The sequence below is a fragment of the Leptopilina boulardi genome, unplaced genomic scaffold (genome assembly GCF_019393585.1).
Source record: "Leptopilina boulardi isolate dan_hultmark-lab unplaced genomic scaffold, ZJU_Lbou_2.1 LbouV2_351, whole genome shotgun sequence".
Lineage (NCBI taxonomy): Eukaryota > Metazoa > Arthropoda > Insecta > Hymenoptera > Figitidae > Leptopilina > Leptopilina boulardi.
The window spans coordinates 3,243,878-3,271,510 of NW_026137920.1; the positions used below are offsets into that span (position 1 = coordinate 3,243,878).

The following is a 27,633-nucleotide window of genomic DNA, read 5'->3' on the forward strand; positions in this document are numbered from 1 at the left end:
ATTCCCTTCTCTCTTTATTTAATGACATGGCATAAGATTGTCTTCCTTCAGGTAAGAGTATTGCTTTCTTCTTCTTTTCAAAACAAATATCAATAAACTGTCTCCCTTTACCTAATTTGCATATTTACTCGTTTCATAAAAGGATATTGATCATTTTGCTTCCTCGTGGAGGAAGCTTTGTAGTCCTTTCATTTATAAAACTTTTCAAAGTGGCGGAAACAAATTTTTTTCTTTATAGAAACATGTTATATGAGATTCTGATCAATTGTCCGGATGTATGTATGTGTGTGTATGTGTGTGTGTGTGTGGATCCCTTTTTTGTTTAGAAGATAACTTTAACAGGTTTTAATGGATTTAGATAAAATTTGGTAGGCTCATTTATCATATTAATATCTCAAATCTGACCAAAGGATTTTGAAAAATATCCCAAAAAAAAATTTTATCGTCTTTTTTCCAAAATTTTTTTTTTAATCGAAAAAATTTTTTAATAGAAAAATTTAAGGTTATATATAATAAAATCGTTTTCCTTACGTCAAGACGAATCGATCGATATATATAAAGTATACATTTAAGGTAAATTTAAAGAATTAATGAAAGTAAAAAAATCAAAATTTCACATTTAGGCTATAAAATTTTGTGATTTTTTAAATTGAAGTTTATATATGAAATAATTGTATTCCATACGTCAAGACGAATCGATCGATATATATAAAGTATACATTTGAAGTAAATTTAAAGAATTAATGAAAGTTAAAAAATCAAAAATTGACATTTTGGCAATAAAATTTTGCTTTCTCCACGAGGAAGCAAATTTTTTTGCTGATCGTAAAGAGGAAGCAAAATGTTCATGTAATGAACATCTGAATTTACAACTTGTTTAATATATTTTAACATTAATTATGATTATTTCGTTATTAACATTATTATTTATTTATACATTTAATATTTATAAACAATTCATTTACTCATAAATAATCATTTATTCATAAATATATTTGTTTATTTATAAATAATCATCCATTTATAAATATATTTGTTTATTTATATATAATCATCCATTTATAAATATTTGTTTACAATTATTTGTTTATTTAAAAACAATTATTTATTTACAAATGTATTAATTTATTTAAAAAAAATTAATTTTACATAAATATTATTTATTTATAAAAAAATGTTACGGTGACGTGACACATATATTGAAAATTTCATATGTAATTTTTAAAAGATCCTTTAAATAAATAAATTTTTTATTTAAATTACATTTTAGTTTTACAACAAGTTCATAATTATTTACTTCTCTAATTTATATTTTATATGAAAAAAGTTAGAAAGTACAAAAACAAAATAAATTAGTTTAGGTAGGTATATTTTAAAAAAAAATTTCTTTTACTTATAGAAATACATTTAATAAATGTGAAAAATTTTAAAGCAGTAAAAAATAAGACACGTTTAAAAAATTAAATTCTTGAAACTAAATATATCGATATGTCGACAACAATAAAAATAAATATTTAACGACGTACAATATTGAAAAAAAATTAATAAAAATTTTGCTTGATAAAGTCAAATATTAAAATATTAAACTGTCCTTCTAGTTTTCATTGCTTCATTTCTCTATCGGAGACAATTAAATGTGGTTGTTTTGCTTTACAAGTGGTCATTCACGGTGAGTAAAATAATTCTATATAATAATTTTATTTTTATTAAACTTCTTAAAATGTATCTACAATTAATTTAACAGTTATTTTATCAAAAAAAAACAAGATTTTTTAATCTTATTTTTCTAATTATTCATCTGAAGGAAATATTTACAATTCGTAATAATCAGAGAAAAAATTTCTTTCACTTAACCAAATAGTTTAATTAATCAATTTTATTATTTTTATTTCACAAAAGTAAAAAGTTTAAAGTTAATTAAAAATAAATAATTAACATAACAAAAAAATGTATTTAAATGAACCCAAATAAGATTGATATAATTATTTGTTTCAATAATTTGAATTTTCCTTTTTTTTATTTTTGAATACTTAAAACATCCTTAAAAATGCTATCAATTTTAAAAGTTATTTTTCAACACGTGTTTTTTTTTTGAAAAACATCAAAATTTTTTTAAATGATGTTATTATCAATTTTTTAAGTTTTAAAGATAAAATATCAACATTTTTTGTAAAAAAAATTTATTGCTTATATTATTAACTTCTCTAATTTATATTTTCTAAAAAAAATAAAAAAGACAAAACGTATTAGTGTAGATATATTTTAGAAAAAATATATTTTGTTATATATTATTGACAAAAAAATGTGAGTTGCAAAGTTTTTTTCAATATTTTTATTTACATATAGATATATATTTAATAAATATGTAAAATTTTATAGTAGTAAAAATAAGACACGTGTAGTAAACTAAATCCTTGAAAAAAAAATATTTCGATATATCAACAAAAGTTAAAAGAAATATTAACGACATACAATATAAAAAAATGAATAAAATTTTTTTTTGAAAAAGTCAAACGTTAAAATATTTAATATCCTTCTAACTTTTATTGTTTTATTTCTCTTTATACAAAATAAGTTATTATTGCAAATTTCTTCAATATTTTCTTTTACATATGGAAATACATTTAATAAATGTGAACAATTTTATAGCAGTAAAAAATAAGACACGTTTAAAAAATTAAATTCTTAAAACTAAATATATCGATATGTCGACAACAATAAAAATAAATATTTAACGACGTACAATATTAAAAAAAATTAATAAAAATTTTGCTTTATAAAGTCAAATATTAAAATATTTAACTGTCCTTCTAGTTTTCATTGCTTCATTTCTCTATCGGAGACAATTAAATGTGGTTGTTTTGCTTTACAAGTGGTCATTCACGGTGAGTAAAATAATTCTATATAATAATTTTATTTTTAATAATCTTCTTAAAATGTAGGGTCAGTTGGGGTAAATGGGGACATAATCGCTATTTTTCACAAATTACGTAAGATTCTTCCTTTAAAAGATAATATTTTCTAATTTATTTTTTTTATGTTGTTATTTACATTCCCAGGATTAATTTTATGCAGCAGAAAAAAATGTATATAAGCTTTGAACGCATGAAACTGACTGTCCCCATTTACCCCAAAATTTTGAAAATTTCATAAAATTTGGGGTAAATGGGGTCAGCATAGTTTCTAAGAAAGTTTTAAGAAAATAGTTTCCTTAAGTATATTACTGTATTAAGGGATGAAAAAACTTGAAAAAAATTTGTAGTAGATATATAATAGTTGAACCAATTGAAATTTTTTTATTTTTTTTTATTTTAGTATTTTGTCTCGCATTTGAAAAAAAACAGACTTAAAAATCATACCAAATTTTTTTCTTATTCCATATGACTCCTATAACAGAAATTCACTTGAAATTTTGATTTTTATCAATTTGGTTAATGATCGCGAGTTGTCCCCATTTACCCCAAAAATTTGAAAACTCAGCGTTAATGAGGACAGCTTGGTATTATTAACAAAATTGACAAAAATCAAAAATTCAAGTGAATCTATGTTATAGGATTCATAAGGAATAAGAAAAAAATTTGGTATGATTTTGAAGTCTGTTTTCTTTGAAATGCTCGACAAAATACTGAAACAGTTTAACTTTGATTTTCAAGATTTTATGCATTGAGCGATAACTTTTTTTATCTTGCTGCCAATTGTCAAGACAAAAGCTTGGCAATAGTCGAAACCTCTTGCAGGTGATCTGAGGTTAAAATATTGACCTTGAACTTAATTTTAAGACTGTAAATTAAGCTCTAAAACCTCTTGTCCCCATTTACCTCAACTGACCCTTCCTACAATTTATTTAACTGTTATTTTGTCAAATAAAACAAGATTTTTTAATCTTATTTTTCTTATTATTCATCTAAAGGAAATTTTTAAAATCCGTTATAATCAGAGAAAATATTTTTTTGACTTAACAAAATAGTTTAATTAATCTATTTTATTATTATAAATTGACAAAATTAAGAAATTTAAAGTTAATTCAAAATAAATCATTAACTTAACAAAAGAATTTTAAAGCAGTAAATATAAGACACGTTTGAAAAATTAAATCCTTAAAACAAAATATATCGATAAATGTCGACAACAGTATAAATAAATATTTAACGACATAGGTACAATATTAAAAAAATTAATAAAATTTTGCTTGATAAAGTAAAACGTTAAAATGTTTTATAATATCCTTCTAACTTTTATTGCTTCATTTCTGTATCTACAAAAAAAGTTGTTTTTGCAAATTTCTTCAATATTTTCTTTTACATATGGAAATACATTTAATAAATGTGAACAATTTTAAAGCAGTAAAAAATAAGACACGTTTAAAAAATTAAATTCTTAAAACTAAATATATATCGATATGTCAACAACAATAAAAATAAATATTTAACGACGTACAATATTAAAAAAAAATTACTGGATCTATTTGGAAAAATTAAAATGTTATCTGAAGGAAATTTTACAATCTTATTCGTTATAATAAGAGAAAAAGTATATTTAACTGAATCTAATAATTTAATTTATTTATTTTATTTAACAATATTTTTTAATGAATTCCACGCCAAATTAGACACCCATTTGCAATTGCATCTTCCATTTTTAATACGCGTACTTATAAATGTCGGTAAATTTTTTAAATTCAGTTTCCTGTTTTACCGATGGTCGGTAATGTAGATTCCTGTGTTGATAACTTTTCATATCATCTTACAAATGGGTCTATTTTGAAAAATAAAATTTCATACGGAGCGCTCAACCGATCGTTGCAATAAAAAGCTAAATTTAACATAATGTCAAATTATTTCAGGTTTCCTCAGGAAAAATTAAAACCTCACAAAAGTGAAGAGATACAACAGCAAAAAATATATAAAAAATTTACTACAGTAAAAACATTAAAAAATCAACACAGCAAAAAGCCAATCAACTCATGATGAACGACACATCAGTTTTCGTACAACTTCCACCAAACATACAATATCTATCTGTTTGTCACTATATTACAACTCTCGGAATTATCTTTTACAACGAAAGCCTCATTACATTAAATCAGCGAAATCAGTCTGTTCCTGTACTAAATACTTATTTTAAATACCTTAATAATTCCAACAATGAAACCGAAACAAAACTCCAGCTTCTACAAACAATATTAAAAGGAACCGATCTCTACGGTGGTGGCGAAAATGAAACACTCGATACAAAATACGTAGATGAAACATATCAGTACATCATCAACAATGCTCTATTTTCACACTATGGTAATATTAACGGATATTTAGCAAAAATAATCAACAAGGCAGATAATACATCTTATTCCACGTTGATGAAAACTATAAAGCAGGAACTTTTTAACAATTACACAAGTATAGATTACTGTTCAAAAACAAACAAAAGCCCGAAACTTAATTTTTTGTCAGCTAAAACAATTTTTTTTGAATATATTCTGCCAATATTTCCCGAGCCAGAAATTAAAGATATGAACATAATGGAAGTGGATTATTTATACGCAATGGCTGGTTTAAAAATTGTTAAATCCATACTTGGAGAAAGTCTAAACGCTTCGTTTGGAGATTTAATTTCAATTACACGAGAGTTTGATTTACAAGAGGCTTACGATAACGAAACTTATGAAATAATGTTAAATGTTTTCTCAACACCGGCACTATTTTTTTACGCCTCTAAGGAAAAAGAAACATTCAGAGAAAAATATCAAATTTCATCAAATATAGAATTTTGGATTGAAGCTTATAAGATTTTATTTTCATATATTAATACAAGAATGAATAATTTTGTACATCAATTTTTTGACAATATTCCTCTATACAAACTTGAGAAGGAAATGAAAGAATTAAAAAATCGAAGATTGTTGGCAACAACTATACTAGAGAAACATTGTACCTATTCTCATTTTAAAAATCATTCATTTGAATTTGTGACAAACTATATGTCATATTCTCATATTTTTGTAAAATTATTTCTTCCTTCTGGTTGTTTTTTAGAAAATCTACCCGAATTGCAAGTTGTCTATGAAAATCAATTTAAAAATGTACGAAAGACATATAATGAAATTGAAAAGATTAGAATTAAAAAATTTATAGTAGAAAACAATTTTGAAGAAAAATTGAATTCAAATATTACTGTGATGTCAGCAAGAGTACTTTACGATACTTTTAGAACATACAACGGTCCATTAATAAAAAAACAGATAAACAATGACATTTACCTATTATTTTCAATACAGAAGGAAAAAAATATGCCAGAATTTTACGCAATTAAAGAGGAAAATAAAAATTTAACTTTACTTACAAACAGTGGGAACGAGCAAAATTTTTCTAAAGCAGTTACTAATTTGCTCTCTTTCCCAATAGCCAGTGGTGAATATTCCACAATTCTTCAAAAAGCTAATGAAAATAGCGAAGCATTTGTTGAGAGAATTGCCGAAATAAAGACAACAAAATTTGTAAAGCAGCTAATGGAAGACTATAAAAATGAAACTACAAAAGAGAAGGTTTTTAATTTTGTTAAAATACTTGTGCCATTTTACAATTGTATTGAAAATATAATAGCAAAAAATGCAGAAGATGCCGTAATTAGTTGTTCTCTAGATGTTCTCACCCTGATGCCTGTAGCGGGTCTTGCTGCAAAATATTCAACAAAATTAACCAACAGCTTAGTAACTAGATTAAGCGAAAAATATGTAATCAGTACAACCCTATCAAGTGCCACTAAATTTAATTCATTATTCCAAATTGCAAAACTAATTACCAAAACCTTTTCGCAAGAAATTCTTACCAAGTCTCTGTTAAAAGATTTATCTATTACCTTCTTACGAGTTATAGATCCTGGATTTGAATTAATCAACAACTTAGGCAAGTTTGGCTACCAAAAATTGCACAAGATTTATAACATTATGATTCAAAAAATTCCAAAGATCAATACAAATCTAAAATTGTTATTATCAACTATGTTAAAAAAGCTTAATACTAATATGAAACAGTCAACGATTAATGGTCTGATACCAAAGGTTCTGAGAGAAGAGAATAATTATAAACTCGTTCAATACTATTATCCGAAAGGTGAAAATTTCTTTGGACCCACATGCATATCATCATTTGGAAAAACTGCAGAACTAAGAACCATTGAAGGCAGTTCACTTCAAGTTCCCGTGTTGCCAGTAAAAGATAACATGAACAAAATTTCCTATCGTGAATATAATCCATCAACTAATGAAATTTCTAATATAAAACTGGAAATGGGAGAAAATGATCTACTCCGAAGTAACATGCCTTATCATAATTCAAATGCAGATAGGAAAATAATACCCACACTACCAGGATCTGAACAACCTGCTATAAAAGGAACTTTGCCAACTGATAATATTCCTTCAACATCACATGGATTAAATTTGGAAAATTCGAGAGCAACTGGACAACATATTGTTAAAGGAGAATTGCCAACTGATAATATTCCGTCTACTTCAAAAGGATTAAATTTGGGAAATTCGAGGGCAACTGAACAACATGTTGTTAAAAAAGAATTGTATTCAACAGAAAGATTGCCAAATGTTGATATTTCTGAAATGGGAAAAAAGGAAATTATTCAAAGAATTTTGCCTTATTTTAATCTACATGAAGATACGAAAATAATAAAAGATTATCAAATTTTTCATAATACAATTGAATTGAATAAGATACCAATGAAGACATCAGGTACGTTAGAAGAAAGAGTGCCAAGTAATAATAATTTTGATAATTCAAAGGGATCTGAAGAATTGGTTCATTATAATACGAATAATGGGGATAATAAACTAATGAATTCTGCTAACTCAGGAACTTCAGAAGAAAGCTTGTCAGATTTTGATCATTTTTATAGTGGTGAATTGGGTGGTGACTTTTGGGCTAGAATTATATTTGGTGATATTGAGTATGGGAAAATTTTATTATCTTTAAATGATTTAAAATATGAAAAATTTGCTAATTTATACAAAAATAAAGTAAAAGTTTTAATAATAAAAATGAATTTAGAGAAGATACAAAGCATTCAAGACATAGTGGACCATAAAATGCCAAGTCACTTGTATTTTAGTCAAACAATAAAAGAACAAAATATTGTCAAATATTTGGAGCAACTGAAAGGAAAGGACTTTTATTTTAATGATATTACCCTTTTGACAGATATTCCACATGGTAAAATTGAACTTCTTAATAAGGTATCGGCGAATCCGTTAAAAACAGAAGTTCAGTATCAAATAAAAATTAATTCTCAATATGGACTTGTTGATTTGGCGGAATTTGAAAAGGGTTTTAAAAACCAATTTGTTGTTTTTCCAGAACTCGAATTTACAGTAGAAAATACTGAATTCATAAATGGAAAAGATTTCTTACTTGTAAAATTAAAACAAAAGCCAATATTGAAAACCGATTGGTTGCAAAATAGAAAGAACTATGATATTTTACTTCAAAATAAAGAAATAACTACTTATGAAAGAAGTGTAAGTATTGAAAATGCAGCTAATCTTATCTCATTAAATACTCCTCTGCATAGATTAACTGAAATGGAAGAAATGTTAAAAGGTTACATTTTAAGAATCGATCCAATTGAAACTCGTGTTCCTACTTATGAAATGTTGGCAAAGGAAATAAATACACGTATTACACCTTCTGAAATATTTAACGAATGGAAAATAACGAATCATATTTTTATTGACGATGTACTATTTGAAAAGTCTTTATATCAGGTAAAAAATTTGGAAGATGCGAAAAAAACAATAGCCAATATTTTTGATAAGACTTATGAACAGAATGTTGAATCTGTGTTTAAAATTTTTAATTCACATTCAAATGAGCATAGTATGCTATTTGAGGATTATTATGTATGGTATTCACATTTAAAGGGAACTTTACCAATAAGTCTACATGCAAATAAAAGATTTAATGCTGCATTAAACAGATTGGCTCTTAGACAGTGTGATGATAAATTTATTCAATTTCCAAGTACCCTTTATTTTGCTAAGAAATATGATGGTGATATTAGTCAAAGTCTTGGAAATATTCCATTTTATTCTAATGTAGAAGATGCTTTAAAAAATACTCACAGAACTAACTATGTTGATAAAATACTATTGTTGGAATTAAATTTTAAAAATTCATTTGGAATAGCGTACATTGATCCTAATTATTTCAATGTTCCCAAGAAACTGTATTATCTTACTGATACAATAAATTTTAATATTCTTGGAAAAGTGGAGTATGAAAAAGAAAATATTTTGAGAGTAATATATAACGATTTTGAAATTCCAAAAGAAAAAAGAATGATTAAATTAGTAAATAATTTAAATACATTATTTTCAAGTGATACTAAATTTTACGCTAATCTAAAACCAATTGTTGAAGGAAAATTGCCAACTTATAGAATTCCGTCAACTTCAAAGGGATTAAATTTTGAAAATTCGATGAAAAATGGACAACCAATTGTTAGAGGAGGTTTACCAACTGATGATATTCCGTCAACTTCAAAGGGATTAAATTTTCAAAATTCGATAAAAAATGGACAACCAATTGTTAGAGGAGGTTTACCAACTGATGACATTCCGTCAACTTCGAAGGGATTAAATTTTGGAAATACGATAAAAAATGAACAATCAATTAATAAGACGCCAATAAAGAAGAAAAAACCTAATGCAGATGAACATTTAAATGCAGATTTGTCTTTACTTAAAAATATTAATTCTGATAGTTCACTTGAAACAATGAAAAATCCTCCATTTGGAGAAATTAATTTAAAAGAAAATTTTCCTGCACGTCGTACTGGAATTTTAATGGATTCAGTACAACCTCTTACAAAAGAAATTTTGCCTCAAATTCCCTTGAATCATTACATTCACGAATTAGGTGAAGAAAGCTACAATTTATACGTTGAATCATTAAACAAATTTAAAAAGCAAGGATTACAACTTATAAAGGAAGATAAATTTGCCATGCAATCAGTTCGATTACTTCTTAATTATTTATCTCAATTTAAAACTATTTATACAACTTTAAATGAAGTAAAAAAACTTTATTTTCATCAAACAGTAACTAATTCCATAATTATTGATAATTATTTAAGTAAATTAAAAGGATCCAATTTTTATTTTAATGACATTACACTATTAAACGATATTGAACCAAATAATATTATCAATAAAAAATTATCATTAACTAATACCGAAACAGAAGTTCTCTATCGTGTAAATTTTCATTCTAAAAATGGATTTATCAATCTTGCTGAATTTCATGATAGTTTTAAAAACGATTACATTGTATTTCCAGAAATTTCATTCAATGTACATAGTGTAAAATTTTTAAATGAAAATCGTCTTTTAGTATTAGATTTAAATCAAAAATCAATGCCAATTTTTGATTGGATGGAAATTAGAAAAAGAGATTTAATTTTAATTGATATTGAAGAAATAGAATCAACTAAAATAATGAAATTTATTGAGAATGCTGCTTTATCAATATCATCTAATTTTCCTCTACAAAGATTTAGAGATATGAAAATAATTTTAAAAAAATATATTTTAAATATTAATCAGTATACATGTAATGTTCCTACTTATGATAAATTGGCAAAAGATTATTATGTAAATTTTAAAATTCCGGAGAACTATAAACAGTTTGAAATATTTAATGGTCCTTTTATTAATGATGTATTGTTTTATGATAAATTACATAAAATTAATTCATTGGAATCGGCAAAACAAATAATTAATCAATTATTTAGTGGAGTTTATCCACAGAATGTTGAATCTGTATTTAAAATGTATCAGAGTGTAACATTAATTGAAAAACAAATTCGATTTGAAGATTACTATGTTATATATTCATATGTTTCTAAAACTTTATCAATAGATGTAAATGAACAAAAACGATTAGCAATTTCATTATATCGACTTGCTTTAAGACAGTCTATGAATGAAATGCTAATAAATAAACCAATTACTCTTTATACTGTTTTTGTTGTACATAAATTAAAATGTGATGTGCCAATTTTTAATGCAATGATTGCCTGTTATTCAAATCGGGAAAAAGTAATTAAAGATTTTCCACTCGTTAAATCATCGGAGAAAATAATATTGTGTGAATTTGAATTGATTAACGAGGCTGGAATAGCAAATATTGGTCGTGTTTTTCCATTTGAAAAAGGATTTTATGTTATTCCTCATGAAGTAGAATTTATGAAAATTCGCAAGCATACTAAAACCATTAACGGAATGTTAATTACTATTTATAAGTTTAGTAACATGAATTTTTTCAAAGAGAAACTTATTGCTAAATTAGCAGTTAAGTTAAATACTTTACTATCATCAAATGTTAAGTTCTACTTAAATAATATCTAAATAAATTTAATAATTGTTTTTTTTGAGCTGAAATTATGTATCTCATTTTATTGTAAATTCCTAAACTTAAGTCCTGCGCTAATATTGAAATTTTTCTTTTCAATATTTGTTGAAATGATAATTTTTTCCCTTGATATTAATTTATTAGAGTGTAAAAATAACTTAATATGATAACTATAATAAAAGTTACCTTCATTTTTAATTTAACTGTTGAATTTTATTTTAATAGTAGATAAGATAGAGTAAACGAATGAATAAGCGGGTGACAAATGAAGTTTAGACCAAGTGAGAAATAGATCAAAATGAGGATTAGGCCAAAAGAGAATAAGGTTACATTAAGAGTAAGCCATTTTAGAATTATGTTAGATTATAATATTAGAACAAGTAACAATTAGGATAATGTAAAATTAGGCCAAATGAGAATTATGTTTTATAAAGATTAGCCACAGAAAAAAAGGTGGGTAAAAAGTTGTAAAGATAGAGGATAAAAGTCATTAGGATACAGGGTAAAGGATAAATTTGTGATGGATAAAAATGTTACTAAAATATTACTAGAAAAATGGATGTCATATTTGAGTAAACTGTCTGATTCCAAAGATTTCAATGAATAAAAATCTAAAATTGTTATTAACAACTATGTTAAAAAAGCTGAATACTAATATAGAACTACCAATCACAACTAATGGTCTGATGCCAAAGGTTCTGCATGAAGAGAAGAATTATAAACTCTTTTTACATTATTATCCCGGCGGTGAACACTTTTTTGGACCAAAATTCATATCATCATTTGAAAATAGTGCAGAACTAAGAACCATTGAAGGCAATCTATTACCAGTTCCCGTGTTGCCAATAAAAGATAACATGAACAAAATTTCCTATCGTGTATATAATCCAGAAACTAATGAAATTTCTAATTTGAAATTTGAAATGGGAGAAAATGATCTACTCCAAAGTAACATGCCTTATCTTAATTCAAATGCAGATAGGAAAATAATACCCACACTACCGAGATCTGAACAACCTGCTATAAAAGGAAGTTTGCCAACTGATAATATTCCTTCAACATCAAATGGATTAAATTTGGGAAATTCGAGGGCAACTGAACAACATGTTGTTAAAAAAGAATTTTATTCAACAGAAAGTTTGCCAAATGTTGATATTTCTAAAATGGGAAAAAAGGAAATTATTCAAAGACTTTTGCCTTATTTTAATCTACATGAAGATACGAAAATAATAAAAGATTATCAAGTTTATCATAATACGATTGAATGGAATAAGACACCAATGAAACCAGGTACATCACGAGAAATTGTGACAAGTGGTAATATTCTTGATACTTCAAGGCAATTTGAAGAATTAGTTTTAAGTAACCACCAATCTAAACTTAGGTATGGTGAAAAAAATTATCGTGAAATGTTATTTTCTTTAGACAATTTAAAACCTGAAAATTGGGCTAATTTATACAAAAACAAACATTAGACAAACCACAAATTTTTGATAATTTGAAGGGAATGAAAGGAGAGGACTTTTATTTCAATGATATTACCCTATTAACAGATATTCGTCTAAGTGAAATTAATCTTGTTAATAAAAATTTACATTTCATAACAGAAATTCGTTATCACATGACAAGTGATTCTCAAAATGGAATTGTTGATTTGGCAGCATTTGATAAGAGTTGGAAAAACCAATTTGTTGTTTATCCAGGACTCACATTTTCGGTAGTAAATGCTGAATTCCAAAATGGAAGGGATTTCTTACTCTTAGAACTAAAACAATATTGGAATTCGATTGGCAGATATATAAAATAAAAAGTAATTATTTACTTAACACTAAAGAAATATCTACATTTACAAGAAGTGTAGATATCGAGAATGCTGCCAGTATTATCTCGTTAAATATTTCTCGACATAGATTAACTGAAATGGAAGAAATGTTAAAAGGTTACATTTTAAGAACCGATCCAATTGAAACTCGTGTTCCTACTTATGAAATGTTGGCGAAGGAAATAATTAATGGTAATAATCCTTCTGAAATATTTAAAAATTATAAAATAAAGAATCACATTTTTATTGATGATGTGCTATTTAAAGAATCTGTACATCAGGTTAAAAATTTGGAAGATGCGAAAAAAACAATAAATTATATTTTTGATGGGACTCATTTACAAAATACTGAAACTGTGTATGAAAGTTATAAGTTACTTCCAATTCGCCAAAGTATGCGATTTGAGGATTATTATGTATTGTATTCACATTTTGCAAAAACTTTACCACCAACTTTACATGCACAGAGAAGTTTTTTGGCTTCAGTATACAGATTAGCCCTTACACAGTGTGATGATAAATTTATTAAAATGCCAAACACACTTTATCATGCTATAGAAATAAGTGCTAAAGACTGGAAAGACCTACTATCTACTGAACATTATCTTCGTCGTTTTAAAATGAATGGTAGGGTATTTTATTCTAATGCAGAAGATGCTGTAAAAAATACTCTCAGAACTAGTGATTCAACGTCATTACTAATGATTAAATTGGGAATTGACAATCCATCTGGAATAGTGCACATTGATCCTAATTATTTCCATGTTCCAATGGAAATGTATTATGTTCCTGATATAATAACTTAAGACATTTCGGGGAAGTAAAAACACCAGTTAAAGGATCTGATTTTGTTACAATGGTAATGCACGATCTTGACATTAAAAAAGAAACACGAATGGTTAAATTGGTAAATAAGTTAAATGAATTATTTTCAAATGATAAATTTTACATTAATCTAAATTCACCAGAAAGTATGTCAGTTGTTAATTTTAAAATTGTAATGAAAAATAAACAACCTATTGTTAAAAGGGGTTTACCGAGTGATAATATTCCATCCACTTCACGGGGATCTGGACAAGTTACTTTGCAAGGAAATTGTCGAACTGATATTATTGTCGATAAACATAAAATTTTAGACGATATCTGGAACAAGGAGTGTGCTGGGACATTACTGGAGTTTGAAATAAATGGAATAGCTGGATTGAAAGACAATAAATTAAATTTGCAAAATGTTCGAAGCCTTATCGAGTCATTATTAAATATGCAAAATATTAAAACTGAATTTAAACATCCAACAAAATTGTTTAGTCAAACATCAATGAAAAGCACTTTTGTTAATGATTTGGAGAAATTAAAAGGAAAAAAATTTTATTTTAATGATCTTACATTTTTGACAGATATTGCACCAATTGACTCTAAAATATCAAAATTACCCATTGAAAAGGAAGTACGTTTCTACATAACTTTGAATTCTCAATATGAAATTGTCGATCTTTCTGAATTTCAGCATACTTTAAAAAACCAATACATTGTATACCCGGAACTGGAGTTTACTGTAAAGAATGCCCATTACATTAATGGAGATTCTATTTTGCAAATTGATCTAGTTCAAAAGCCAATAGAAAAAGAAAAATGGATTAAAATTAAAGAAGAGAGTTTAAAGTTACATAACAATGAAGAAAAATATCAATTAACAAGAACCTCAGATATTGAAGAGGCTGCTTACTTTATATCGACGAGAATACCCCTACACAGATTCAGTGATTCGAAAAAAATGTTAAAGGAATATATTTTAAGACCAGGTTCAAGTGAAAATTTACTTTCTTATAATTCATTGGCAAAAGACATTTTTGAAAGTGGTTCAATTCCAAGTCTATATAGTTCATTAAAAATAAAAAATAACATTTTCATTGATGATGTGCTGTTTCAATACTCTTTAAATGAAGTTAAAAATTTAGCATCTGCAGAGAGAACCATTAATAGAATATTTCGTCATGTTCATATACAGGATGTTGCACCTGTGTTTGACGCTTTCAAGAGTACAATAGGAATTCAAAATAATATCCGATTTGAGGATTACTTCGTTATTTATTCACATTTTTCTGGTAATTTAATACGAGATGTACATTGGAAAACAAGATTAGATGTTGCATTTAAGAGATTGGCCCTAAGACAAATTATTACTGGACATTTTTTCAAAAAACCATTTCCACTTTATCAAGCACGTTTAGTTTCTAATGAACATTACAATCAAATATTAGGAAGAGAATTAGGTAAAAGTGTATCATTTAGTACAGATAATCCGTTTCATAGAATTCAAGAAGATGCTATGAAATACATCCCAAATACCTCCGATAAAAAAATATTATTCACTCAATTGAACTTAAATAGTATGGCTGGAATTGCATATATTGATAGAAGTTTTAAATTTCCAACAAATCGAAGATATTTTATTCCACAAAGTTTTGGTTTGAAAAAATATGGAATAATTAAGAAAACTATTGATGGGGAGAATGTTAATTTTATTTTACTTAAAGATGATTCGTTTTTAGATGAGTATCGTATGGTTAAATTAGTTAACGATTTAAATGAATTATATTCATCCGATTTAATATTTCACGTTAATGAAATTTAATTTATTAATGTAACTATAAAATTGTTTTTTCGATATTAGCAGTCTTATATATATATATATATATATAAATATATATAAAATTTCTTTTAGTTTTCTTTCTTATTTGAAATTCATTTTTATTTCCATTTTTAATTATTACTAAGTTATCTTTATTTTTCGTTTAAAAACTGTCGGTTAGTTATGTACCTACATTGTTTTATTTAATTAAAATATATTATTTTATGAATTCTTATCCTATTTACATTTACTACCACACCTTTACATAAGATTTAATTATATAGTTAAAATAAATATTTTACGAGATACAGTATAAAAAAGTAAATAAAATTTTGCTGGATGAAGCCCAACGATAAAATATTTAGAAAAATGCATGCATTAATTTATTAAATTTATTTATTAAAATATTTATTTTTTTAACTTTTATTGCTTTATTTCTGCATCTATGAAAATATGTATTTGGTATTTTTGGAATTTTCTGAATTTCAAAACCTTTTTTTTTAATTTCAGACAATAATTAAATTTTTTAGAATTAAAAATATAATTTATCAAATAATTTAAAACGAATATTGACTTTCAAAAGTTTTTAATTGAAAAATTCTTTCAAATACTTAATTGACTTTTTTAAGAATATTATAAAAATAATTGACTTTTGCAAATGTTATAGTTGAATGTATTATATTTCAGAAAAACATAGATGGAAAATTTTAGAACTAATTAAAGTTTTAGAAAGTTTTAAATTGAAATTTTTGAAAATTCCTAATTTATTTTTAAGCAATTTTAAAGTGAATTTTTTTTTAATTTTAAACAATTATTGAATATTGTAAAATTTTTAATATTGTAAAATTTGCTGAATTAAAAAATTAAATAAATAAAAATTAATTTTAATTGAAGAGAAAATTCATAAAGGTAAAATAAAAAATGAATAACTGTGTCTAAAAAATTTTAAAATAAAATAATATACTATAATGTGTATTTTTATTTATTTATTTAATTAAATTTACTGAAATTTTTAATGTTAATTATTTACTTTAATTGTGGATTTGAATAAAATACCCGCTATATTTGGTTTATTTTAATTTAATGCCCGAGACGCCAGGTTATTTTGTGGAAAATAACCAAACCATTTATTTAATGAATTTAATATGCTAGCCCAGCTGTTAACAAGGAGAGCGGGTGGGTAAGGAAAATCACCAATATGAGTTTTAAACCACACTTTAATTATAATATGAAACAGGTCCAGAAGGGACCTGTGAAAACACAGAAATTTAGTTCTAATTTGAAACAGGTCCTGAAGGGACCTGTGGAAACACACAAATTTTCGTAGAACAGAGTTTTTATTATTTAACATTTTAGGCGATCAAATCAGCCGAAAGTTCACTTAATGGACGAGAGACTCACCGGAGATACGCCGCCGTCCTCTCAATAGACCTCGTCTCATTTTTCTTAACTTGTTTTATAATTTAATTTGCACTATTAATTAACAGACTCCTGTTTGTGTCGCGAACGCCAAAACGAGAATGATTAAAAATGGCTGTTCGTCCGCGTCATCGCGTCCGTTCGTCGCGCTTCGTCTACATGGTGAGTCTCGCCCGAGTTACAAAAGATCCACAATTGGTAATCGATGCGCGTCAGATGGTAACTTCATTAATTATCGACGGTCGAAAGAAAGTTCGATAAATCTCCGATAGGGACGCTAAACAATAACATGTGTCTGGAAGATGGCGATGACCAGTGTTTTGACAGGTCTCTGTTATTAAAAGTGGATCTTCGTTTTCCTGGCAATGTTGAATAATTGGGACTCACATCCAATTATATATGCCAGAAAATACTTTCCTTGATGTCTTCCTTCAAGGATGTTTAAGTCGATGATCGACCCGATAGTTGTGAAATTGGGGACTTAAGCCCGAGTGTCATTTTATGTAAAGTAAGAGAAAGAAAAGTGTTAGTTTATTCTTAAATTTTGTTATGATCGGTGAACAATAATCTGACGGTTCGCTCATTGACAAAATTATTGAATTTTATGTGAATGAAGGTAAAGTAAAAGTGATATAATTGTAAGTCAAATTAAATGTGATTCCGGCTCTGGCGTTAATTTGACGTTAAATTAATCATGTTTATTTATTTTGAACGCAGGCAATAAAATGCCGCGTTACAACTCCCTCCTGCCAAGAGTGAGCCATGGGGAGGAGGCGTGGCGAACCGATGAGCTCTCCTCAAGGAGACTTCCGTCAGATAATTCATCACCCAAAATTGGTTCTTAATAAATTATATATTCATATAAGTTTTTAAATTTTATGTTCAATTAAAAATTTTCAGATGACCGAATAAGAACATCCAAAATAAATTATTTAGAATTGAACAAGATGTAGTTTCCTAAATTATTCAACTGTTCAAAACCTGAAAGTAAAGTATAAATTAAGAAGGAGCAGGATTTGGTTTAATGTCGCGGTCAAAGAAAATGGTAAAGTTTACTTATTGTTTAAATTATTGTTAAGTGTAAATTTATTTAGAGTGACGGGGCAAGAGAGAAAACCATGACCACTCTGGCCACAACTTCCGCAGATTCCATGACGGGCCTTATCGGCCTCCCTGAATTTATTTAAATTTATTATTTTTAGGTCGTTTGTACGCGACAAAATGCCGCGTTACAATACATATATATATACATATGTTATGTCATATTTATTTAAAATTTAAATTATTATTAATTTTGCCTAACCTGAACTTACAATTATACCCTATTCTAATTCCTCAATTTAACTTAGTTAAATTAACTAAGTTGGGGAGAGGTTTATTAAATAAATGAATTGAAAAACAATATATAAATTATTTATTTAGAAAAATATAAAATATTCTCAACAATTAGTGTTATAATAAATACAATCAAACAAATCCTCATGTTATAACTTTTGGTATGGTTATCTTAGGATGTAAAATTGAGTAATCTTCAATTAGCACCTGATGTAGTGACCTAGTAAGATTGTATCTTCTTGGTCGTTTAGATTTTTATTACCGCACTGACACGCATATTTTAACCTGGACCGTAACTTATGTGAATTATAATCATACTTGTGTATTTTGAAAATCACTACGACGAGCTCCGTGTGTATAATTTTGGACTGCCTTTGTAGTGAAAGGTTTCCCTTTATATAGTTATATTTTCCAATGTATTTCTCGCGACGGTACCAGCTCGCCTCTTTGGGTTAGATTCAAAATCGGTACCTCACAGACACGAAAAGTGTTTATTGCTTTTTTCTATGCATTGGTGACTCCGTATGTTGATTTCCTTCTTTTCATAACACAAAATCTCAAGAACATTACATCTTTAAGAAATATTATAATCTTATATATTGATCATTTTTAATATATTTTAACATTAATTATGATTATTTCGTTATTAACATTATTATTTATTTATACATTTAATATTTATAAACAATTGATTTACTCATAAATAATCATCCATTTATAAATATATTTGTTTATTTATATATAATCATCCATTTATAAATATTTGTTTACAATTATTTGTTTATTTAAAAACAATTATTTATATACAAATGTATTTATTTATTTAAAAAAAATTAATTTTACATAAATATTATTTATTTATAAAAAAATGTTACGGTGACGTGACACATATATTGAAAATTTCATATGTAATTTTTAAAAGATCCTTTAAATAAATAATAAATTTTTTATTTAAATTACATTTTAGTTTTACAACAAGTTAATAATTATTTACTTCTCTAATTTATATTTTATATGAAAAAAGTTAGAAAGTACAAAAACAAAATAAATTAGTTTAGGTAGGTATATTTTAAAAAAAAATTTCTTTTACTTATAGAAATACATTTAATAAATGTGAAAAATTTTAAAGCAGTAAAAAATAAGACACGTTTAAAAAATTAAATTCTTGAAACTAAATATATCGATATGTCGACAACAATAAAAATAAATATTTAACGACGTACAATATTGAAAAAAAATTAATAAAAATTTTGCTTGATAAAGTCAAATATTAAAATATTAAACTGTCCTTCTAGTTTTCATTGCTTCATTTCTCTATCGGAGACAATTAAATGTGGTTGTTTTGCTTTACAAGTGGTCATTCACGGTGAGTAAAATAATTCTATATAATAATTTTATTTTTATTAAACTTCTTAAAATGTATCTACAATTAATTTAACAGTTATTTTATAAAAAAAACAAGATTTTTTAATCTTATTTTTCTAATTATTCATCTGAAGGAAATATTTACAATTCGTAATAATCAGAGAAAAAATTTCTTTCACTTAACCAAATAGTTTAATTAATCAATTTTATTATTTTTATTTCACAAAAGTAACAAGTTTAAAGTTAATTCAAAATAAATAATTAACATAACAAAAAAATGTATTTAAATGAACCCAAATAAGATTGATATAATTATTTGTTTCAATAATTTGAATTTTCCTTATTTTTTATTTTTGAATACTTAGAACATCTTTAAAAATGCTATCAATTTTAAAAGTTATTTTTCAACATGTGTTTTTTTTTTTAAAAAAATCAAAATTTTTTTAAACGATGTTATTATCAATTTTTTAAGTTTTAAAGATAAAATATCAACATTTTTTGTAAAAAAAATTTATTGCTTATATTATTAACTTCTCTAATTTATATTTTCTAAAAAAATATAAAAAACAAAACGTATTAGTGTAGATATATTTTAGAAAAAATATATTTTGTTATATATTATTGACAAAAAAACGTGAGTTGCAAAGTTTTTTTCAATATTTTTTTTTACATATAGATATAAATTTAATAAATATGTAAAATTTTATAGTAGTAAAAATAAAACACGTGTAGTAAACTAAATCCATGAAAAAAAATATTTCGATATATCAACAAAAGTTAAAAGAAATATTAACGACATACAATATAAAAAAATGAATAAAATTTTTTTTGATAAAGTCAAACGTTAAAATATTTAATAATATCTTTCTAATTATAAATAATTGAATTTATCACTCGGTTTTCTTAGTTAAAGGAAGAAAATTTGAATAAATTGATCACTCCGAGTCAGGCTTTAAAAAATAAAACGATTTCTTTACATTTCGACAGCGCAGCTGTCATCTTCAGAAACTACAAATTTTATTAATAATTATAGTTAGATTACATAATCATCATCATCATTTTAATCATTTTTCTATATATTATGTAATCTAACTATAATTATTAAAAAAATTTGTAGTTTCTAAAGAGGACAGCTGCGCTGTCGAAACGTAAAGAAATCGTTTTATTTTTTAAAGCCTGGCTCGGAGTGATCGATTTATTCAAATTTTTTTCCTTTAATATCTTTCTAACTTTTATTGCTTCATTTCTGTATCTACAAAAAAAGTTATTTTTGCAAATTTCTTCAATATTTTCTTTTACACATGGAAATACATTTAATAAATGTGAACAATTTTAAAGCAGTAAAAAATAAGACACGTTTAAAAAATTAAATTCTTAAAACTAAATATATATCGATATGTCAACAACAATAAAAATAAATATATAGATTCCTGTGTTGATAACTTTTTATATCATCTTACAAATGGGTCTATTTTGAAAAATAAAATTTCATACGGAGCGCTCATCCGATCGTTGCAATAAAAAGCTAAATTTAACATAATGTCAAATTATTTCAGGTTTCCTCAGGAAAAATTAAAACCTCACAAAAGTGAAGAGATACAACAGCAAAAAATATATAAACAATTTACTACAGTAAAAACATTAAAAAATCAACACAGCAAAAAGCCAATCAACTCATGATGAACGACACATCAGTTTTCGTACAACTTCCACCAAACATACAATATCTATCTGTTTGTCACTATATTACAACTCTCGGAATTATCTTTTACAACGAAAGCCTCATTACATTAAATCAGCGAAATCAGTCTGTTACTGTACTAAATACTTATTTTAAATACCTTAATAATTCCAACAATGAAACCGAAACAAAACTCCAGCTTCTACAAACAATATTAAAAGGAACCGATCTCTACGGTGGCGGCGAAAATGAAACACTCGATACAAAATACGTAGATGAAACATATCAGTACATCATCAACAATGCTCTATTTTCACACTATGGTAATATTAACGGATATTTAGCAAAAATAATCAACAAGGCAGATAATATATCTTATTCCACGTTGATGAAAACTATAAAGCAGGAACTTTTTAACAATTACACAAGTATAGATTACTGTTCAAAAACAAACAAAAGCCCGAAACTTAATTTTTTGTCAGCTAAAACAATTTTTTTTGAATATATTCTGCCAATATTTCCCGAGCCAGAAATTAAAGATATGAACATAATGGAAGTGGATTATTTATACGCAATGGCTGGTTTAAAAATTGTTAAATCCATACTTGGAGAAAGTCTAAACGCTTCGTTTGGAGATTTAATTTCAATTACACGAGAGTTTGATTTACAAGAGGCTTACGGAAACGGAACTTATGAAATAATGTTAAATGTTTTCTCAACACCGGCACTATTTTTTACGCCTCTAAGGAAAAAGAAACATTCAGAGAAAAATATCAAACTTCATCAAATATAGAATTTTGGATTGAAGCTTATAAGATTTTATTTTCATATATTAATACAAGAATGAATAATTTTGTACATCAATTTTTTGACAATATTCCTCTATACAAACTTGAGAAGGAAATGAAAGAATTAAAAAATCGAAGATTGTTGGCAACAACTATACTAGAGAAACATTGTACCTATTCTCATTTTAAAAATTATTCATCTGATTTTGTGACAAACTATATGTCATATTCTCATATTTTTGTAAAATTATTTCTTCCTTCTGGTTGTTTTTTAGAAAATCTACCCGAATTGCAAGTTGTCTATGAAAATCAATTTAAAAATGTACGAAAGACATATAATGAAATTGAAAAGATTAGAATTAAAAAATTTATAGTAGAAAACAATTTTGAAGAAAAATTGAATTCAAATATTACTGTGATGTCAGCAAGAGTACTTTACGATACTTTTAGAACATACAACGGTCCATTAATAAAAAAACAGATAAACAATGACATTTACCTATTATTTTCAATACAGAAGGAAAACAATATGCCAGAATTTTACGCAATTAAAGAGGAAAATAAAAATTTAACTTTACTTACAAACAGTGGGAACGAGCAAAATTTTTCTAAAGCAGTTACTAATTTACTCTCTTTTCCAATAGACAATGGTGAATATTCCACAATTCTTGAAAAAGCTAATGAAAATAGCGAAGCATTTATTGAAAGGATTGCCGAAATGAAGACAACACAATTTGTAAATAAGCTAATAGACGACTATAAAAATGAAACTACACAAGAGAAGGTTTTTACTTTTATTAAAGTACTTATACCATTTTACAATTGTATTGAAAACATAATAGCAAAAAATGCAGAAGATGCCGTAATTAGTTGTTCTCTAGATGTTCTCACCCTGATGCCTGTAGCAGGTCTTGCTGCAAAATATTCAACAAAATTAACCAACAGCTTAGTAACTAGATTAAGTGAAAAATATGTTATCAGTACAACACTATCAAGTGCCACTAAATTTAATTCATTATTACAAATTGCAAAACTAATTACCAAAACCGTTTCACAGAAAATTCTTACCAAGTCTCTATTAAAAGATTTATCTATTACCTTCCTACGAGTTATAGATCCTGGATTTGAATTAATCAACAACTTAGGCAAGTTTGGCTACCAAAAATTGCACAAGATTTATAACACGATGATTCAAAAAATTCCAAAGATCAATACAAATCTAAAATTTTTATTATCAACTATGTTAAAAAAGCTTAATACTAATATAAAACAGTCAACGTTTAATGGTCTGATACCAAAGGTTCTGAGAGAAGAGAATAATTATAAACTCGTTCAATACTATTATCCGAACGGTGAAAATTTCTTTGGACCCACATGCATATCATCATTTAGAAATACTGCAGAACTAAGAACCATTGAAGGCAGTTCACTTCAAGTTCCCGTGTTGCCAGTAAAAGATAACATGAACAAAATTTCCTATCGTGAATATAATCCATCAACTAATGAAATTTCTAATATAAAACTGGAAATCGGAGAAAATGATCTACTCCGAAGTAACATGCCTTATCTTAATTCAAATGCAGATAGGAAAATAATACCCACACTACCGGGATCTGAACAACCTGCTATAAAAGGAACTTTGCCAACTGATAATATTCCTTCAACATCAAATGGATTAAATTTGGAAAATTCCAGAGCAACTGGACAACATATTGTTAAAGGAGAATTGCCAACTGATAATATTCCGTCTACTTCAAAAGAATTAAATTTGGGAAATTCGAGGGCAACTGAACAACATGTTGTTAAAAAAGAATTGTATTCAACAGAAAGATTGCCAAATGTTGATATTTCTGAAATGGGAAAAAAGGAAATTATTCAAAGAATTTTGCCTTATTTTAATCTACATGAAGATACGAAAATAATAAAAGATTATCAAATTTTTCATAATACAATTGAATTGAATAAGATACCAATAAAGACATCAGGTACGTTACAAGAAAGAGTGCCAAGTAATAATAATTTTGATAATTCGAAGGGATCTGAAGAATTGGTTCATTATAATACGAATAATGGGGATAATAAACTAATGAATTCTGCTAACTCAGGAACTTCAGAAGAAAGCTTGTCAGATTTTGATCATTCTTATAGTGGTGGATTGGGTGGTGACTTTTGGGCTAGAATTATATTTGGTGATATTGAGTATGGGGAAATTTTATTATCTATAAAAGATTTAATATATGAAAAATTTGCTAATTTATACAAAAATAAAGTAAAAGTTTTACACGGAGAGAAATCTGCTGCGATTTTTGCTTGTGCTGTCTTTATTAATTTCATAAGTCATTTTTCGATACAATTTTAGCTTAAGACTGGAATAATTTAAATATGAATTCATGTATTTAATGTAATGGAGTGTATCAAACAAAAAACACAAGTCACGGGTGTTAATTTTGTATGAATTTCACATAAAAACTGCAAAGGGGACATGCCATAAAAGTATTAGATCCTCTCTTATAAAATTTGCAAGAATGCCATCTGATTTTCAGGTGGAATTTATACAACACAATCTTACCTCCGTATACACACAGCATTTCACACACACAATCATTGTATGCTGGTGATTCCGAGGAACGGAACGCACAATGCGCACGCTCGTGTTTTACTATGCGTTTTTAACCGCGAAATTTAAAATAATTTTAATTAAAATTTTTTTTAAAATATTTGTTGCCAATAAGTGATTGTTTATTAAACAGTAAAATAGAAAATTTTAAATACTAAAATTTTTAAATATTTATTAGCTAAAATGTTATTTGTTCTTTTAAAAACAGAATCTATTAAAAATAAAAAACAATTAAAAAATTTAATATTAATTACATTTGTATAAATTTATAATTATATTTATTCATTGTATTTATATATTTGTTATTAGATTATGGGTATGAGTATTATTTTTATATTAAATATTAAAATATAATCACCAATATAGTATTAATATTATATATTTACATATTTATTACATTAATTAATAATTTTAATTTAATTAATTAATATATGAAATTAATTAAATATTAATAAAATATTATATATATTCAGAAAATTATCTATGGATAAATTAAATTTTATTTTATTTAATAAATAAATCGAGAATAAAGTCGAATTATTTATAATGTATGCATTATAAATAATTCGATTTTATTTATTATTTTTCTATTTTACATTTTAATAAACAACCACTTATTGGCAACAAATATTTTTAAAAAAATTTTAAATAAAATTATTTTAAATTTCGCGGTTAAAAACGCATAGTAAAACACGAGCGTGCGCATTGTGCGTTCCGTTCCTCGGAATCACCAGCATACAATGATTGTGTGTGTGAAATGCTGTGTGTATACGGAGGTAAGATTGTGTTGTATAAATTCCACCTGAAAATCAGATGGCATTCTTGCAAATTTTATAAGAGAGGATCTAATACTTTTATGGCATGTCCCCTTTGCAGTTTTTATGTGAAATTCATACAAAATTAACACCCGTGACTTGTGTTTTTTGCTTAGAAACTATTTTTACAATAAATACTTGAATTTATGCTAAAAATGTAAGTGTCGTGCCATGTAATTAAAGTAATTTACTCATCCAAGCAAAAATCGCAGCAGATTTCTCTCCGTGTAATAATAAAAAAAAAATTAGAGAAGATACGAAGCATTCAAGACATCGTGGACCATAAAATGCCAAGCCACTTGTATTTTAGTCAAACATTAAAAGAACAAAATATTGTCAAATATTTGGAACAACTGAAAGGAAAGGACTTTTATTTTAATGATATTACCCTTTTGACAGATATTCCACATGGTGAAATTGAACTTCTTAATAAGGTATCGGCGAATCCGTTAAAAACAGAAGTTCAGTATCAAATAAAAATTAATTCTCAATATGGACTTGTTGATTTGGCGGAATTTGAAAAGGGTTTTAAAAACCAATTTGTTGTTTTTCCAGAACTCGAATTTACAGTAGAAAATACTAAATTCATAAATGGAAAAGATTTCTTACATGTAAAACTAAAACAAAAGCCAATATTGGAAACCGATTGGTTGCAAAATAGAAAGAACTATGATATTTTACTTCAAAATAAAGAAATAACTACATATGAAAGAAGTGTAAATATTGAAAATGCAGCTAATCTTATCTCATTAAATACTCCTCTGCATAGATTAACTGAAATGGAAGAAATGTTAAAAGGTTACATTTTAAGAATCGATCCAATTGAAACTCGTGTTCCTACTTATGAAATGTTGGCAAAGGAAATAAATACACGTATTACACCTTCTGAAATATTTAACGAATGGAAAATAACGAATCATATTTTTATTGACGATGTACTATTTGAAAAGTCTTTATATCAGGTAAAAAATTTGGAAGATGCGAAAAAAACAATAGCCAATATTTTTGATAAGACTTATGAACAGAATGTTGAATCTGTGTTTAAAATTTTTAATTCACATTCAAATGAGCATAGTATGCTATTTGAGGATTATTATGTATGGTATTCACATTTAAAGGGAACTTTACCAATAAGTCTACATGCAAATAAAAGATTTAATGCTGCATTAAACAGATTGGCTCTTAGACAGTGTGATGATAAATTTATTCAATTTCCAAGTACCCTTTATTTTGCTAAGAAATATGATGGTGATATTAGTCAAAGTCTTGGAAATATTCCATTTTATTCTAATGTAGAAGATGCTTTAAAAAATACTCACAGAACTAACTATGTTGATAAAATACTATTGTTGGAATTAAATTTTAAAAATTCATTTGGAATAGCGTACATTGATCCTCATTATTTCAATGTTCCCAAGAAACTGTATTATATTACTGATACAATAAATTTTAATAGTCTTGGAAAAGTGGAGTATGAAAAAGAAAATATTATGAGAGTAATATATAACGATGTTGAAATTCCAAAAGAAAAAAGAATGATTAAATTAGTAAATAATTTAAATACATTATTTTCAAGTGATACTAAATTTTACGCTAATCTAAAACCAATTGTTGAAGGAAAATTGCCAACTTATAGAATTCCGTCAACTTCAATAGGATTAAATTTTGAAAATTCGATAAAAAATGGACAACCAATTGTTAGAGGAGGTTTACTAACTGATGATATTCCGTCAACTTCAAAG

At 26.0% G+C, this 27,633-nt stretch overlaps 1 protein-coding gene across 16 annotated transcripts in view; it reads left to right on the forward strand.

Moving 5' to 3' along the window:
• LOC127286158 (ras-related protein Rab-37) overlaps positions 1-27,633 on the forward strand; it is a 293,485-nt gene that overhangs the window by 24,267 nt on the left and 241,585 nt on the right. For 2 of the 16 annotated variants that reach the window (XM_051312495.1, XM_051312481.1), the window contains exon 1: positions 1,640-1,669. Coding sequence is in view for 10 of the 16 variants with exons in the window: in XM_051312478.1 (XP_051168435.1) it covers positions 4,964-11,413 (6,450 nt within the window). In the remaining 6 variants the exon portion in view is untranslated. Of the gene's footprint in view, positions 1-1,592; positions 1,670-2,814; positions 2,886-4,843; positions 11,547-19,920; positions 19,992-21,546; positions 27,599-27,633 lie in introns of those variants that run through there. The other 14 variants (XM_051312496.1, XM_051312482.1, XM_051312485.1 and 11 more) reach the window with 13 other exon arrangements.